Here is an 18442-nt window from a genome sequence, read left to right as displayed (position 1 = left end):
GTGAACAAGACAGTCAAAATGATTAGTAATGCTGTCATATAATCCAGCCTCATCCAGGTGTATATTTTGCTTCATTCTGGTTCCATTATATTACATTTCAGTATATACAACATGACTTTTATTACAGGTTTTCTGGTCCATTTCTCACATCAGACTTGAATTTCTCATGCATTTCAAAATATATTATACTTAACTCTGCAGAATTGGCTTACCCACCAGAACAGCCAGCCATTAGTTCACTGCATATGTCCCTACATTCAAATGAGTTAAACTAGTTTTATAGACCTGTAAAGCAAGTTTTATACATTTCTATTAGATGTTTTCTGGTAAATATCTCCTAAAATAACCAACTAAAGTGCTCATATGTGCTCAGTAGAGCTGAAAAATGGATAATGGATGTAAAAACAAGCAGGTGGTCATAATGTTATGCTTGATCAGTGTGTAATGATATACAGTACAGTAAGTGATCTTTGTTCTAACAATTGCTGTGATTTTAGAAACGAACATCTGATATGTCCCTTGTCCAGAATAAAAGTGAATGTAATTCATAAAAGTCATGGCTGGATTTAACCTGATGAAACGCAATGTACAGACAGATTGGCTGTTCTGTGGTACAACGACATTGCCTTGTTTTATGTAATTAAATATAAAAATGATATTATATAAAATCATTGCAAGCATTGGTTAATGGCCATAACAATGAATTGTATACTGCAGAGTTTAAATATGTCAGTCACGCAACACACTAATGTTAAAATGAACGCAATACTGTAAATACTAGTAGTAGTTTAAGTTACAAGATGTACAGCGTAAGATACTGATAAAAAAATCAAGAATAATAAAGCGAGACTAATTTATACAGCAAAAAATCAGAAACGAAGAGCTATAATGCAATATACTGCAGACACACTAGATGGCAGCATAAAAATAAGCCAGATGGGCGTTCCTTGTAGTGGGCGTTCCTTGTAGTGGGCGTTCCTTGTAGTCTTGCAGGACGCAGACAGACCCTTCTCGATTTGACGCGTAAACCCCGCCTGCTGTACGGGGGCGGGCCGGAGCCGGTTTACGGAAAGACAAATCATTTGCTATAATCAGATAATTACTGCACACCGCTAGAGGGAGTCCGCGAGGGAGTCCAAAAGGAATGGGGTGAATGGAGCTAAAAGGATAAAATCTCAAAAATACAATAATGTCTATCCACTTGTTCAGAAAATTTCTTTAATTTCGGAAATGATTATGATGTATTTTGCTAAGAACGCAAAGAAAACATGCCTACATAAGTTAGTTTTTCTCTACTAACCGGATTTTAAGCAGCAAAGACATTACTGCATTACAGCATTACTGCTGCATACAGCTGACTGGCACCGCATAGCCTGCCTCCTGGCGTAGCAGTCGGCCGCCATATTGGAGGAGTCACCCATGCGTCCCAGTGCATAGTTTAACAAAGAAATACATATGGTATATAGTATATTAATAAGTATATACTTTTTAATATGCCATATCATATGTCTGTCTTTGTTAAAGAGCATAATAAAAATTATTACAGCATTAAAGCAGGTATTTGTAAAGCATGGCAGCGTCCCGAATCATTACTACACCTCTGCCGTTTGTAACAAACCAAATCTTCTAAAATTGGAAAAGTTGTGATTATTATAGGTGTATTGAACACCGTCCTCAGTACTGGGGCGCATGGTTGTCTTACAATATGGCGGCCGGCTGCGGCATCTATGTATATATTTATATGCTGACTGGTTGGTGAGAGCCAGAATTATGTGTTTGGTAATGAAATAGTGTGTTTTGTTCTGTGTTGAGATAAATGCAGAGAGAGAGAGAGAGAGAGAGAGAGAGAGAGAGAGAGAGAGAGGGAGAGAGAGAGAGAGAGAGATTAGTGGGTGTTCTCCTCTATACAGAATCTCTTTTCTATCAGACCAGCCGGGCTGACGGAAGTGACCTCAGAACGCTGCGGCACATAGAAGCTCAGCAGGTAAATAATTCATTAATCCACTTCCATTCTTTATTTTTATTTTTTTTTATATTCGAGTTTGTAACACTAATATCTATACAGTTTAAATGCGTTGTTACATATTGCCGAGTTTATTAGTCAGTTAGGTAGCACTCCGTACAAAACGGGCTGAAGTTGGCTTTTTCTTATTTTTCAGTTCCACCTTAAAAACATAGCCGTCGTAGTAGAACTGTCGCAGCATTTAAGGTGGAACGGAAAGTTAGAATTCAAAGCTGGTGTTTTAGTCTAGTGTTGGTAGTTTCACTTCACTAAAGTGGTTGTAACAGATGTTCTTGCTGTGGAGACTTGAGTCTGTACGGCCTGTTTATTCTCGTCTACCCGCTCCGACAGTGTTTACTCATATCAGACAGGCCTGCTGAGATCGCGGTGTTTAACTTACTATGTTAACTCAGAGTTTCTGCAGAGATCCTGCTCTCCCTTTCTAAATCAGCCGGTAACATTTTCTACAGGATTCTATACAGACCCTGAAGGTTTACAGTAGATAAATAATGTTTGAAGTTCTTTCCTCAGTATAAATAGTGGTCACCTCTAAATCGAGGAATCAGTATAGAGCAATGTTTACTATTTTTATACTACTATTATAACTGTATAACATAATTATAAGACAGCACTACATTCATTATAATGCAGCATATAAATGTTGTGAAGTATTGTACATCAGCTAACAACTAGAAATTTAATGTACAACTCTCCTTAAATTCAGGGGTTGCTGGTTTAAGTCCTGGTCATGCAGCTCGCCATCAGCTGCTGAAGCCCCGAGAGAGCACAATTGGCCTTGCTCACTCTGGGTGGCACTCTTGCCTCTGATCACTCTAAAGGATGATGTCAATCAGGACAAGGCATCTGTGAGCTGATGTATCAGAAATGTGTCGCTGCACTTTCCTTCAAGTGTGCTGTTTACTTCAAAAAGGCGGTGACTGATTTCACGTGTTGGAAGCATTGCTGGTGATAGGGGAAATACAGCTGACTAGCAGCTAAATGGGTGGGACAATCTGGCTAGCTAAATAGAGGAGAAAATGGGGAAAAAATAGAAATAAATCTTAATAAAAATAAATAAATAAATTACGCAAGAAATTAGAAATAGAAAAGGGAATTAGAACCTAACTTGGCTGAACTGGAGCTAAAAAATCAGATTAATTTCCTCACTGATGAGCTAAAGTAATAATTTTAATATTAATATTATTAATATTAATATAGAGCGTTGGAAAGGAATACAAATAATTTAATAAAAAAGCGCAGCCTTTTAAAGATTATAAGGTGTCCTAGCAGAACTTGAAAGCCTGTTTAAGACTTTTTCTCAATGTGAGATTTGCATTCACTATATAAGTAATCAACTAAACAACCAACTAATCAGTTAAACAACTAAAACATTTGTTTAAGTTATGTTGACATTTGTAGAACAGCTGTAGTCAGTAGATCTGTATCGTTGTTTTGTGTGTTGTGACTAATAACATAGTCATTACAGTCTGTAAGAAAACAGCTCAACATGTCAAGAATAAACACTTTGTGTGATTTGTAATTATTTCTTTACATATACTGAATATATAAATATTGATCAGAAAATAGCATGATCTATTGTAGCGCATTTTTAGTTTCATTTGAAGCCTCACCTCTACCTCTTCACCTCCCTGCTCTAACAATGAACCTGGTCTTAGTCACCTGATTTAAAACATGTATATATTAATATATTTTTTATTTTTATATTACACAAGAAGCTTGTGTGACGACTTGCTGAAAAATCCAAGTAATGTGTAGAGTGGGCAGAGGCTGGGACACAATGACTGGAGTGTGGTACCAATCTCACACACACTCATCAGTGCCAGTCAGCCCAAAGTGTTTTATTTACAAACATTAGAGCTCTCAGCACAAACTGGCTGGAGAACTGTCTTCACCATCCTATTGCCACTATATACTGATTCTGATTGTTTTAAAATAACATGATTTTAAATAATACAATAATCATAATAATAATAAGAAGTAGAATTTTGAAAAAATCAGCCAGGAAATATAAAAAAAATAAGAGTACTTTTTGGGGCAAACATACAACCTCCTGAACTTTGTTCTGAAGTGTTTTAGTTCTCATACACTCACTGTGTGTATTTGTATGTTCTTCAGTCTACTCTACAGGACAGAAGCTGTAGACAGGTAAACCCGTCGCTCTGCTCAGTGCAGGAAAACAGAATGAGTCAACGGTCCGAGCGCCGGGGAATCCATGTTGACCAATCGGAGCTACTTTGTAAAAAAGGCTGTGGTTACTATGGAAATGCTGCCTGGCAGGGCCTGTGCTCGAAGTGCTGGCGGGAGGAGTACCAGCGGGCACGGCAGAAACAGATCCAGGAGGACTGGGCACTGGCCGAAAAGTGAGTAGACACTCAGACCAGCAACAGACTTGGGATAAACACTGTGTAAAAATTGTACATGGGATGATAAACAATCATAATAATATTTTAAGACCATTAAAATTCACTAATATCTAATGTAATGGCAATAATATGGTATAATAATACAGATCCATCCTTATAGGGGATGGATTTGTCAGTGTCAGAAAGCTGAAGCATGTTTAACTAAGATTAGTGTGTGTTCTGGTTATAGAATCAGTTCAAGCTGAACATGAGCTTTTGTGCTGCAGGTTGCAGAGGGAGGAAGAAGCAGCCTATGCTAGCAGTCATGGCTCTCAGTCACAGTCTCCAGCTCAGCCATCTCAGTCTCAGTCCAGCCTCGCACCTTTCTCCAAGTTTGAGGAGAAGAAGACCAATGAGAAAACTCGTAAAGTGACCACCGTGAAAAAGTTCTTCAGCCCGTCCTCCCGCACCGCTCCTAAGAAAGGTATAACATCCATTAAGGAGGAGAGTTCTGCCTGTGTATATCACAATACCTGCATTTAGCGTGTTATTAATACAAATTCACCTTAACGAGAGACTGTAGCTCCACCACAGTGTATATCTTATTGATTCAATATCAGGTACAGTTCTTCTATATAGTCCAACAGGATTTTTAACAGTGTTCTGAAAAGCATGTCACGCTTAAAGCATAACAGTAGCTGGGGAAGAGTCTGGACAAGGTTCAAGGTTTTTTGTCCATTAGCCCTTTCGTGCTTTGCTGTCTGAGCTTAAAAGCAGGAATGTGAGCACTTACTGTCATCTGTGTCTGCCATCAGCTGTTATGAGGGTTTTTTTTTTCCGGAGAGAGAGCATACTTTTAGTTTTGTTGAGGCAAAGGCATTCGTCCACGGCGTTTCTCGTCAGACAAGTCAGACTCAGTTCTTTCCTAGAAACAGGACTATATTTACATCTTCAGCACACATTACTTCCTCATCCCAGCACATTACCACTGCTTTCTTTTCTCTTTTTTGTGTTGCAAATTAGGTTGTTTATTGGAACACAACTACAGTGGTCAGATCAAATCAGATTACATTTATTTGTATAGTGCTTTGTACAACTGATAAAAACAAATCAACTTCAAAAGAATCCAGTAAGACAAGAGATGAACAAGACATAAAACATAAAAAACAACATAAAAGCCCCAGTGGTACATAGAAACTACTGTAGAGCTGGAGAGGGAAAACTTTGTGGAACCTAGATTCATATGGGGACCTGTTCTGCTCTGGTCAGACTACATGTAAACTGATATAAAATCACTATACCACTGTATAGGTGATGGTAAGAATAATAGAAGTAATGATGATGGTTAATGTTGGTAATAAATATAACATTACAAATAGTTCAGCACAGGAACAGAAGGATGAGCAGCTGGTCTAAGTTGGGTAACTGGCATACAGCCCTCTTCCACTCTTCCGGATTCCATCAGTTATATCAGTGGCCACTCATTTACTTTGGAAAAAGAAAACAGAGGAAATATGAACATTACGAGAGTGTGGCTGGCAACAGGTCTGGCTATAACAGTCTAACTTAAAGGAGAGAGCCAGGAGGTAACACAGACACAGTTGCACTGGCATCCATAAACCGAGTAGTACACAGCAAATTTCTGGAGTTTGAAAATCTGTAGTTAAACAAAAATCCGTGAAAGTGTTAAATTGTGTGAGTTTATTCTACAACTTAAACTACAAGTTGAGTTGGGGGAAACTTGTTGGCAGTGTAGTATTTCAGAGTTTATTCCAAGGTGTTGAGGAGCGTGACTGAGCTCTATAATGGGCGTGTCCCCAAATCCCCGTTTACCATCAGTGTGAAGTCTTGCCCACCAGGGCTCCTTCCATGGGGTATTTCATGATATTTTGTATGATGGTTGTTTGCCTAGCCCACATATAAGCTATAAGAGCAAGTTACCATCTTCTGCTCTGTTAAGTGTGGCAAAGTGCTGCCAATAAACTAAGAGCTGCAATGCAGGATTAAAGTTGCCATGCAATGGAAAAATACACTGTCATAAACTTGTTCAGTATGAAATTGTTATTGTAATCAGTAATTATGCTTTTTGGTGTCATTTTCTCCTAAATGTTCCAGGGTATTAAAATATTACAATATTTTTTTATAATATTAGTTTAATAACAAATTTTTGCATTATTTGTTAACAGTGCGAAAGAGTCAATGTTAAAATTAACTCCAGCTGAGAGCTGTATTTTACTCTAGAGGGGATAAATATTTTAACTCGCAAAACAGTTATTAACTGTTTACAAAAAGCAGAATTTGCTGTGTAGTATTCAAGTGGCAGGATAACAGCACCAGCATCTCAGTTTACCATAATACCCTCGGACAATAAATCCCTGGATCTGCATTCTTTATCTAAAGAGAAACATTATTACCAATGCTAAATTGATTTTTAGTGAGTTTGTAGTCTAGACTTGAATATTTAAACTGCAGATATTATCTGGGCTTAATAAAAATGCTCTTCACCTGCTGAAGCTTTCTGGATTCTGGGAACTAAAAAAACAACACACTGTAATCTATGTAACCCTGATGGTTCATCATTAAAAAATGAGTTCTTGCAGGTGCTCAGGAGCAAACCCATGTACAACTCAATCATACCAGTTTACAACCAATACTGTTAAGGACTGGACAGTTCTCAATTCATTTCATTGCTCTTTTCACCTTCCATTTGATATGCTTGTTATTATTTATCCCCGTTTAGTTTTTCTTTGATGGTTTATGCAAATAATCAACATTCCCCTCCGCATTCAGTTTGTTCTACTTTTTTTTAAATCCATTTCATTATAATTTCACTTGCATGCTCTTCTCTTTCTCTTTCTTTACCCTTTTTTCTCTCCTGTCTATAAAAATTGCAATGCACTTCATCTTGCACTTCATCACTTCATCATCCTTTTGCCCTGCATGCTGTGAACTTGGCCCTAGTGTCTGAGAAAGACAGGGGAGATGAGGAGAGAGAAAGAGGGGAGAAGTTTCAGGGCAGGAGAGAGAGCCACGGAGAGACGCTGCTAAGAGACCTGAAGGGCATTTTTACCCAAAACTGGGAAATGAGCTCTACTACTGAAGGTAACTATAGAGAGTAGAAGCTGAGAAGAATGAAAATGTGGAGATTGCAGTGCTTTTCTCTTCAGATTATTTGCTGCTTAAGTGCTTTTATATTCAAGGGGCAACAACCCCTGTCGGATCTCCTGTGGGATTCTATGTGGAGGGGCAGCATGCACTAGCTCCATATTGTGTTCCTATACCTCCATATAGCTTTTCTCTAAAACTATATGGAATATAGGTATTTCTTAATAATATTTTCAGATAATACCTCTGTATAGTATTTTCATACAGTCCCTCTGTTTTACCTCCATATAAAACCTCTCTATAGTGCCTCTTCAGTACCTTAGTTTTGTCAAATGCTATCTGCATGAAATATTGCTGTACTCCCATGTAATCTTAATATACCATCTCTATATAGTATATTTCTATTCATACTGCCTAGGAAAAGTGTAGTACCCCAAATATGCTATTTATATGTAGTACCTTCTTATTGTTTCCCAATATGGAACTTCATTATAGCAGCTTTTTATATTATAGATTTTTTTTTATAGAACCTCCATATAAATCTTTGAAAGAGTACCTTCTAATGGTCCCTTAAAATGTTACTTACATATAGAACTTTGTGCTAAGGGGATACTAGCTTTGTTCAGTGCCACTATAGTAAAGGTTGATTTCAAAGACATGGATTTCAGTGGAGAATCTCCATTCATGATGCTGCGCAGTCTAGGACTAAGCTTTATCTCTTGGGTGGGCAACTGACTGTGTCGTACCCTGTCATATCATATAATATCCTGGTATAGTCTCTATATGTAATATACTTATAGTGTGTCTACATAGACCTTCAATATTGTATGGTACTGTAGTACTGCTTTCCTGTTTATGGTTTGGTTTTGCTGAATTTCTTGCTGTGTTTGTGTGTGTGTGTGTGTGTGTGTGTGAGCAAAACAAATGTTGTCGTAACAAACCTTGGCTCTTCAAAGCTAATTGGATATCTATTATTCTAACATTAATTTGGATAAAATAAAACTGATTATAACATTATGAAATTTTGGTATGACAGCAGTAATATTGTGTGTAATAGTTGTAATGTGCTGTTCTCATTCCTTTTTGCTGTTTTGTCATCATGCTGTCCCTTATGTGTTTTCTGTCTGATGGGCAGCTTTGGTTTCCAGGCTCAGAGGTGGGTGTGTGTGAGGGTGTGTGTCTGTCCTATATAACGCCCAGCATCAGATTCATACAAGTGCCTTCCACAATATTGTTTTTTCTTATGTTATATAGAGTTTTACTGGTATTGACATTTTATGTTCATTTTTTTCTAATGTTTTACAGGAATGTTTTGTTACAGTTTTGTTAAGGAATACATACCTAAAAATTACACCATTCATTAATACTTGTAAATAGGATACCGGTAATTAAAGATATATTTTGTGAGTCACAGGGACACAGCTTGACTGTAAGCTAAGTATTTGATGAAAAAAGTGTTACTAGTGCATTAAGTTTGGCTTCGGTGAATGGATCAGCAGTTGTTTAACACTGAATGTTCCTGTTAAATACACACAGCTGGGTGTTTGATAGCTTTAGTTTTTGTTGCAGATCAGTATTTACATGAAAATTTCCTTTTAAAAGGCTTTTTATATATTTTTGGTGTTACACACCTAAACCTTATAAATGTAGTATCATCTTCCCACACAAAATTAAGGAAAGTAATAAATTAAGTATAAAATAAGTATTTTTTTCTTTAACCTATCTGTCCCGCATGTTGATTACAATGATGAAAGTGTAAACAAGTAGAGATTCTAGAAGTGTGTGTTGTTTTAATGTGGCTTTGTGTTTTAATTGGTATATGCTGTGTGTGTGTTGCATGCAGAGAGTCATGAGGGAAAGTCACACAGTCCGTCCTTCACACGGCAGCCGAGTTTGGAGACTGACCGCGTGTCCAGAGAGTTTGTGGACTTCCTGAAAAACCTGCAGAAACCTGGACGAGACATCCACAAACAGAGCCGAGGATTCATCGAGAGCATGGCCAACAAAAAGGTGCACTGTCCTCCAACAATATCACAACTTCCCCCTCCTACCATAAATGTAGCAGATCAACAAAGATATATAGACCGTTTCAATGAGGGAAAACAATAGCAAAACTACTGCGCATGTTGAAATAAATAAATAAATGTACATATAAATGAACGAATAAATAAATATATAAATAAATAAATACACATATAAATAATTGTATAGGTAAATAAATAAATGAAAAGATATGTGGAAATGTGGAAATAAATGAATAAATAAATGTAGAAATGTTAAAATACATGAATGAATAAATAACTAAATGTTGAAATAAATAAATAAATGCCCATATAAAGGAATAAATTAATAAATAAATATATAAATAAGAAATTTAAATAATTTATTTACGTACCTATACAATTTTTGATGAATTTATTTATTTATTTACATATTTATTTATTTATTCATTTATATGTGCATTTATTCATATATTTATTTCAACATTTATTTATTTATTAATTTATTTATTTATATGTTTTTTATTTCTACATTTATATGTGCATTTATTTATTTATACTAATGTCATTTTTGGTCCTCCATAGTTTGCTTGTTTAAAGAACAATTTGAAAATCTGCTGGTAATGACCTGATTTTTAATGTTTGTGACTCTTAGATTAGGTGAAGTTTGCAGTCAGGTTGCAGCAGTTCTTGTGGCTGTGGAACAGTGTGTAAGGGAAGGTTTAAATTAAATTACATCCACTGTTTTGAAAGCTGTTTACCGCTAAACGGAAGTGTCCTAGGAACAGCTACGTCACTTCCTACGCTCAAAATATATTCATCTGAAACGGTCTATAATGCTTTTATAGGTTTAGCCCATTTTAACACTTGTAAAAGAAGCTTGTTAATTTTATAGTGGGCAACATCATCATCATACTAAGGTTTGTTTGCTCGACTGGGCGAGGATCATTACATCAGCAAGTGTCCTTGTGCAAGATTTTTATCTCTACATTCTCTTACCTGCTTAATATAGTTTAAAAGTCATTCTGGATAAGGAAGGGTAAAATGTTAATGCATGCCACTATTTAGCATACTGTATTAGACTATACACACTTTCACAACGCTTCTGACACAACATCCAACCATGTGGTGTAATCAATAAAACCACTGCATAAAATAAGAAAAAACAAATAAGGTTAGAAACCCCAGAGAAAAATCACTGTTGCAATATGAAAAAATGTCTACACAGATTTTGCAGCTACAAGATCGAGACTGTATTAATTAATACGTAAGAAAATGCATGAATAAATGTAAATGGAACACTCTGTACTAGGACGAATTCTCACCAGTCAGAGGGGACAGGCCAGTTCAGGGCTGGTTAAGCAGGTGCTAATGTGCAATTATATCAGATTACAGCTCAGGCTGTCTGGCTTTTCCTCAGTGTAAAAGATTTAAGTCGCTGTTGTGTAAACATGTTTTACCACAGGACGTCATTGAGATTGCTTTAAAACATGCTTATGAAAGAATTGAAGGGCAAATACGTACAAGAAGTTACATCATAAACCAACTGTTGTCCAGTATTTCAGTTTATTCAAGTGACTAGGCATTGTACCCTGTTTTTACTTCAGCTGTTAATTAATGTGATCTCAATTAAAGTTTACAGATGATTTAATTTGATGTTTTAGGACCTGGGTGCTGATGAACTCTCTGAGTGTGTGCAGGACTTCTACCAGAACATGTCCGACCGTCTAATGTCTCATTTTAAAGGTAGGAGTCTTCAATTGCTCAGCAAACAGTTATTTAAACTAAAGCAGTAGTCAAATATTTACACTTCCATTTATTGCCTGAACAAAGCTGACACTGACGTAAATGTCCTTACTCTCTGTTATGTTCTGAGTTATTCAGCAGTATTCATTAGTTCTCTTCTTCAGTGTGTGTTTTGATGTTATTTTGTGGAACCATGGGCTGGCATGTTAATTTCAGTGTTTTTGAGTGGAGTTGCATTTCTGTATGGACGAAGATTTTTTTAAAAACACAGACAAAACCTTAGTTTTAGAAATATCCGGACTTGTGTGGACCTGTATGTGTTTTTAGTCAACTGGTTTGCTGTTCATTTATAAGTACAGGGAAATTTTCTGTCTGTGGTTAAAGACCCTGCACTGTACATAAAGAAGGTAAACATTAAGTTGATGTATCCCTTTAATGGACAGACATTGTTAGTTTGTCATAAAAATGGTCATGTCAATCAATCAATCAATCAGTCAACCTTTAGTTTCACTCAGGAATACATTAAAGGTGACCCTCATTTACAATGTTGCAGAGTATTTACAGTATCAAAGGGATTAAAAACATTTAATAATAAATTAAAAATAATAAGGAATAAAATAGTAAAAAAAATAAATCAACATTTATTAAATATGAATGAAATATATATGTAAAAAGAAAAAAAAAATAGAAATTTCTAAAAGACCATAAAAACAAATTGACAGAAAAACAGTAAAGAATTTAAAGTATAAAATAAAAAAATATATAATAGTAAAAGTAAAGTAAAATGATAAGAAGAATAAGAAATAAAGCACACTAGCGGGAGCACATGATTAAGTCCAAAATGAATGGGGGTGAACGGAGCTAAACGGCTAAAAACACAAATTATAAATAGTAACTGTCTACTTGGCCAGAATGTTCTTTTAATTTTACTATCTTCCCATCTCTAGTAAACACAATAGCATCACTGCTGCTGTGAGCTGACTGGTCAGTGAGCTGATGATGGATTAACAGTCAGAGCACTGAGTTTAAAAGATTTCAAATTTCTCTGAGGTACTAAACATTTTAAATTGGTCTGTGGTGAGGAAATTAGTACAGGGTTCAGTATGAAAATCAGCATGGTGTGTTATAGATTTATTTTGGAGTAGCAATAATTTTGGGCTGATGCTAGATGGGCAGAAATGTGTTCTATTGAAAAAAAATGTAGCATGTAAGTATTTGTGGGAGGCATCTTTCGTCTAAAAGCATTGTGAGTGTAAAAGAGCCCCAACCATTTAAAACTTTAAAATGAACTTTAATTCAATGTAAGATTTTCAACATTAACTGATGCCTATGAAGCAGTGTTTAATAAAGGTTGATTAACTAAATATATGTAATACACCCAAAACATTTTTTTTTATCAGATACATCAGCCTTAAAACAGCTTAAAGTCTCTTTAATTTTAATAGATATTGGTTTTAATGGTTGTTTTGGGTTCCTAAATTATTATAAAACCTTGTTTTTGAATGTGTGGGATAAGGACTCTTTAATAAAGAATAAGATGTGCTTTTTTGCAGTACAAATATCATAGGAAATTAAACTAATTAATAATCCAGAAACAGTTTTAAAAGAGAAGACAAAGCAATCATGAATGTAAATTATATGATGATTAGAGAGGGCATAGCTTTTGTGGGTCAAGAACTAAGATGATGACTGGGTTTCCCATCACAGTCTGTATTTTATTCGTTAGTTTAATATTTCATTTCATTTCATTACCTTATTGCCATATTTGGAATTTTTTACAGTGTAGCTTAAAACACAACCAATAACACACATTCACAAAAAGGACAGAGATACAATAATGTACAACGTTATGATGATAAAGCAGAGGGGTGTATTATTGTAATAGAGTATATTATTAATAGGGTGTAATAGGGTATATTATTACATATTACAAAACCTTGATGTTCTACATAAAATACTCTGAAACGGTTTAGAAGTTACTTTGATTTAAGCTCTTTTTGTATCTCCGCTGTGTGTTCATTTCAGGCTCCTCTGAAAAGGTGGAGCGAGTGATGGATCAGGTGGAGAAATACATCATGACCCGCCTCTATAAGAGTGTGTTCTGTCCTGAAACAACAGACGATGAGAAGAAAGACCTGGCCACACAGCACAGGATACGGTGAGGGACTTCACTTTCCTTTTTTTTTTAAAGTGGAATCGCGTTTGGTGAACACAGCCGAAATATTACTTCAATACATTTTCCTTAAGCATAATATTTATTAGAAATTAAGTAGTTTCGAAATAACCTGCATGACTTTGTTTGAACAAAAAATGCTAACAAAAATGTGAAGTTATTACACTAAAAATAACAGTTGATTTGGAAGGTCCTTACAATACAGCTCGAAAATGTGGACTAACTATTAGTAGTCTGATTAAATGTCACTTTATAGTGATCTGAGTACACCTCCTTATAAATACATTAATATCAAATAATATTACCTGTTTTTATTTTCAGTTTTTTTTTCCTGCTGTTCTCTGTGTTTATCTGCCTGTTTAAATGTTACAGGGCTTTACACTGGGTCACCATCCAGATGCTGTGTGTTCCTGTGGATGAAGAAATTCCAGAGGTGGCCGACAATGTAGTAAAGGCCATTACAGGTAAAAGAATGAGCTCTTCACATACTTTACATTTTTGTGTCGATTTCCCGCACAGCTTAAAACCTGCAGCATTCTAAGCATTTTGGAAATTTTGCACATGGATAAGAAGATGACTTAGCCTAATTCCTGTCAGGGAAAGAGATAACATGCTTATAGCATAATTTAAACCATTATATAGACATTGATAAACAGACCAATTGTATAGCTTCAGAATGATCTGACATAAAATATTTTATCATAGGATTAAATAAGTATGTAAGTAACCAAGTAAATAAGTAAACAGTGTAAATAATCTGCAAAACAAAATGCAATGGTACAGTGCTAAAAAAACTGGGTACCACTTTACGACTACCTTTATGAAGGGTTTGTAAATGGTTTACAATTAGTTTATTAAAGGTTACTAATTAGGTTATAAATGCCTTAAAAATCATTAATAATCAGTTATAACACAAACGTAAAAATGTACGTAGACCTGTTGTTTGCTAAATAGTAAACCCACAGCCTTCTATACTTTTGCACTTTCTGTGAATGTGTTATAACTGATTATTAATGATTTGAGGCATTTACAACATAGTTAGTAACCATTAATAAACTAATTGTAAAACAATTATTAACCCTTTATAAAGGTAGTTTTATTTTAAAGTGGTACCAAAACCTGAAATAAAAACGATCAAACAAATAGAGGCACTGTGGAACATGCTGATTGTAGAAACATGTCCGTGCCATCTTTGATTATTTTGGTCTTTTTAACACCTAAAAGATAAAGGATCATCCTATTTAAATGATGTAATTAGATTTATACAGAGCCCTATATGTAATAACAATAACATTGTAATGTGTCTCATATGTATTATAAATTATACTATCATAAATAGTATTATAATACTAATATCTCAAGTATATTACATAGCCCTCACACATTCTTTCTTTCGTTTACAGATATCATTGAGATGGACTCTAAACGTGTGCCCAGAGATAAGCTCTCCTGCATCACCAGCTGCAGTAAACACATCTTCAACGCTATTAAAGTCACTAAGAAAGAGCCTGCCTCGGCCGACGATTTCCTTCCCACCCTCATCTACATCGTACTGAAAGCCAACCCTCCCAGACTGCAGTCCAACATCCAGTATATCACCCGCTTCTGCAACCCCAGCCGCCTGATGACCGGCGAGGACGGCTATTACTTCACAAACCTGGTCAGACATGCTGAAATAATACTTTACAGAGCATTATCCACCTTAAAACATTAGTCTGGTGAAAAAGTAAAATGTGCACATTAGGGCTGGGTATCAAACTTCAATACCAAAAATGCACTGACCGTAATGTCTCGGTACTACTACTGTCTCGGTCTAAAAAAAGTTTGGTGCCTGTTTTCATTACTTTACATGAAAGTCGCAGAAACACAGTGAGCATGTGCATAGTGATCCTTCAAATTGGTGATCATAAAAATTGTCAACAGACCGCAGCTGCGCTAAAATCTCAGCCGCTCGCTCTGTTTTTGTCTCTCGCTAACTCCTGCTGTCTCTCTCTAACCCTTAAAACTGAAATGCATAAAGCAATATGCGTAGGAAAAATATTTGTAGTTTAAGCACAAGCATTGATTTTTGTTCTTAATGTAGTGCCACAAACATGCTCACTGTTTGATCCAACAAGATTCAAAAAGATGGAGTCTTTCATGGTGACAGTATGAAAATACTGATGTCCGCTGTTAAATAAATATGTTTTGTGAAAGTAATTATAGTTTTTTTGTATTTTTTGGTTAGAATGGATATAATTTGGGTATCCCTACCGAATTCAAAGTATCGTATCGGTACCGGTATCAGTATCGACAATACCTTGACCCAGTACACATAAAGTTTTTGGTGCCCGGAGTTTGAAGTAATGATAGCTTATGTACACTGATTAGTGTTGGTGCAGGTCCACAGGTCTGCATCAGGTGTAAAGAAATGTCTTATAGACATTATGTGAGAGTGTATGATTCTCTACTATCTAAAAACATGGACAGAAACAAGTATAGAAACATTTTATCTTCTGCTGTTTTTAGGAAGATATCAGAATCAAAGTCCACATGTTCTGAGATAATTTCCCTTCTTTATTATCTATCATTAATCATCATCTCTCTCTGTTTGCAGTGCTGTGCAGTGGCATTTATTGAAAAGCTGGATGCTCAGTCTCTAAACCTGAGCCCGGAAGATTTTGAGCGCTACATGTCTGGCCAGGTGTCTCCACGGAGGCAGGACGATGCCGACTCTTGGACGCACCCCAGCTCCAGCGTCAACCCCTTAATCAGCCAGTTACACCACAATCTGGACATGCTGTCAACTCTGGAGAAGCGGCAGCAGCAGGTTTTGGATGGAGCACTGATCCTGCAGACAGAACTGAACGAGTGGCAGGACAGTGTGACTCAGGAAGTTCAGGAAATCCTGGAGAAATTCCCTCTGGAGATTAAACCACGGGCTTCAGCCATAGACGCTGAAAACGTAGAAAACGACAGGCTTCCTCCACCGCTGCAGCCGCAGGTGTTTGCTGGCTAGCATGAGCTTTAAGGATGTATTAGTGTTAGCTGTTAGCATTAGTATGGCTTATTTGGTGGATATTTGGGATTTTTTAAATGGCCTTCATTCTGCAGGCGCAATTTGGATTTAGAGGATGTTTGTTTGTGTATCATTCCTCTCCACTTTTGCACTTTGATTTTTTGGCGATTGCAAGGCAAACTTTTTTTATCGTTAAGTTTGGTAGCATTGCTGTTACAAGTGAGCAGCAACTACAGGCCCACAGAAGAACACACTGCAAAGAAACAGTCACATTACATTAGTTTATAACCTTTCTGATTAGCTCAGTTTAGTTAACTTGCTGTTTGCCTTCAGCGTGGCTGTGGACTTCTGACCTGTAGCTTTAACAGATGCACTGAACATGTGCTGAATTTTAATTAATTTAAATATATGTATGTTATTTACACATTTATTTGCTTGTTCTGATTATTTCAGAACGTGTTATTTGTGATCTAATACTTTAGAATGTGTTCTGGTTGGTCTAATACCTTAGAACATGTTCTGGTTTGTCTAATAGAGTTCTGACCTATCAAATTTGGATCATAGTATGCTTGGTGTAATATATTGTGTGCACATTTGAATTGAGTAAAGTGCATCTTATTTATGCTTATTTCAGTTCATAAACAAGTGATAAATGATTAACATCATCAATCACCAGTTGATATCACAAGTAATAATTTTGTAAATTATGTTAATTGGTAGTTTTAGCTTTAAGAAATGTTTTTTGAGGGTGTATTCACACGTTTTGCTGCTCTAACATTACATTTCTTCCTTTGACTACTTTTAAGGGACTTTGTATTCTTTATCAATGCTTGAAATCGTGAAATATTGATTCATTGATATTGGTATTACTTAAGGAGTAGATATGGTACTTTTTTTTAAATACTAATATATTTTACTCTTGTAATAATGTACTGTGGTGTGGGTGTACACCTAAGTAAACACTAGTTACAGATTTAACACATGATGTATAGTTTGTCCTGTGCTGTTACAATAACTACAGAGTGTAGATGAGTGTGTAAACACTCCCCTTTAAGCTAAGTAATAACAGAGATAACATATTCAGCAGAACATCCACTTGATTGATTAGAATTCCAACAGCACACAGTAAACACACTTATTGGTTATGGGGTTAATTTATATATCGAAGCATTGCAAAATCTGTACTGCAGAAATGAGCAGAGAGTATGGCTAATAGCTGTAATAGAGTAAAAGCTTTAAAAGTAGCAATTCAGTTTTAAGATACTCTTGATATCTGACATGTTATTTTTTTAATTTACAATAGGAGATGTGGCTTAAAACATCCATGATAAATTAATGTGGTTTATGGTTTGACTTCTAGGTTAGTGCAAGTTCGTCCACTACAGCTTACAGCTGAACTCCATTTGGGTGCTTGTCAGAAGATCCACCCACTAAGCACAGAGATCTTGTTCTTAGACACTTGAAATATGACTCCAAATAATGTCAATGCCAATGTTATAAAGTCATGTTAAAAAAAAAAAAACAAACAAAAAAAAACAGATTTTATGTAGCATTTACCAAGATAATTTGGCTGTCTACGGAGATAAGCTTAATGACAGTACAAGCCCAGTGTTTGTTAGAAATGTTAGCCTAGCATCTCATGTTGCAAACTAAAGAATCTCACGTCAGATAGCAATCATCTCAGGTTTACGTCTGAATCTGGGGTCAGTCATTAACATTTGTTTTTTTAGTTTTTCAATAAATATCTCCTTTAACACAAATTTACTCATAGCCTTATCACCAAGTAACAAAAATGATCACTAATTACGGTCATTCGCGACTGAAACGCAGAGGGTTGATCAGGTTGTTTTGTGTTTACACTGATTTTTAGTACTAACAGGTGCACAAACACTAAAATCATTTAAAGCTAATGTTGGGTTTCATCTTAAAGATTTGCTTATTTGTGAGGAGATGTAACATTTTTAATTCATTCATTTATAAAATAAAAGTCACTGGAATTGTTGTGTTGTCTGTGAAAATCTGCAATTGCCCTGTTAATAAAACCTGTATACGTTT

At 35.7% G+C, this 18442-nt stretch overlaps 1 protein-coding gene across 4 annotated transcripts; it reads left to right on the top strand.

The window, feature by feature from the left end:
• The first annotated feature begins 1907 nt into the window (after window positions 1-1907).
• On the top strand, window positions 1908-18442 carry rabgef1 (RAB guanine nucleotide exchange factor (GEF) 1). 4 transcript variants are annotated; one of them, XM_007259431.4, is made up of 11 exons: window positions 1908-1984; window positions 4139-4383; window positions 4653-4849; window positions 7327-7467; window positions 8606-8626; window positions 9314-9480; window positions 11135-11216; window positions 13242-13374; window positions 13762-13853; window positions 14793-15049; window positions 15986-18442. In XM_007259431.4, exons 2-11 carry the CDS (start codon window positions 4205-4207, stop codon window positions 16385-16387), a joined length of 1671 nt encoding a protein of 556 aa, XP_007259493.3. In that variant the 5' UTR covers window positions 1908-1984; window positions 4139-4204; the 3' UTR covers window positions 16388-18442. The 4 variants fall into 4 exon arrangements, with proteins under 4 accessions (XP_007259493.3, XP_007259495.3, XP_049324489.1 ...); XM_007259433.4 differs by lacking the exon at window positions 8606-8626; XM_049468532.1 differs by lacking the exon at window positions 7327-7467 and having other exon boundaries at window positions 1909-1984.

Source organism: Astyanax mexicanus, chromosome 20 (assembly GCF_023375975.1).
Source record: "Astyanax mexicanus isolate ESR-SI-001 chromosome 20, AstMex3_surface, whole genome shotgun sequence".
Taxonomy (NCBI): domain Eukaryota; kingdom Metazoa; phylum Chordata; class Actinopteri; order Characiformes; family Acestrorhamphidae; genus Astyanax; species Astyanax mexicanus.
Note: the sequence above shows the minus strand (reverse complement) of the source record. Positions and strands in the feature narration are given on the sequence as shown.

What these genes read in the sequence shown, in the direction of transcription:
- rabgef1 (XM_007259431.4), top strand. Translation starts at nt 4,205, where the DNA reads ATGAGTCAACGGTCCGAGCGCCGGGGAATCCATGTTGACCAATCGGAG. An exon ending in AGAGCATGGCCAACAAAAAG is followed by an intron (nt 9,481 to 11,134) that starts GTGCACTGTCCT and finishes TTGATGTTTTAG; the next exon opens with GACCTGGGTGCTGATGAACT. An exon ending in GCTATTACTTCACAAACCTG is followed by an intron (nt 15,050 to 15,985) that starts GTCAGACATGCT and finishes CTCTGTTTGCAG; the next exon opens with TGCTGTGCAGTGGCATTTAT.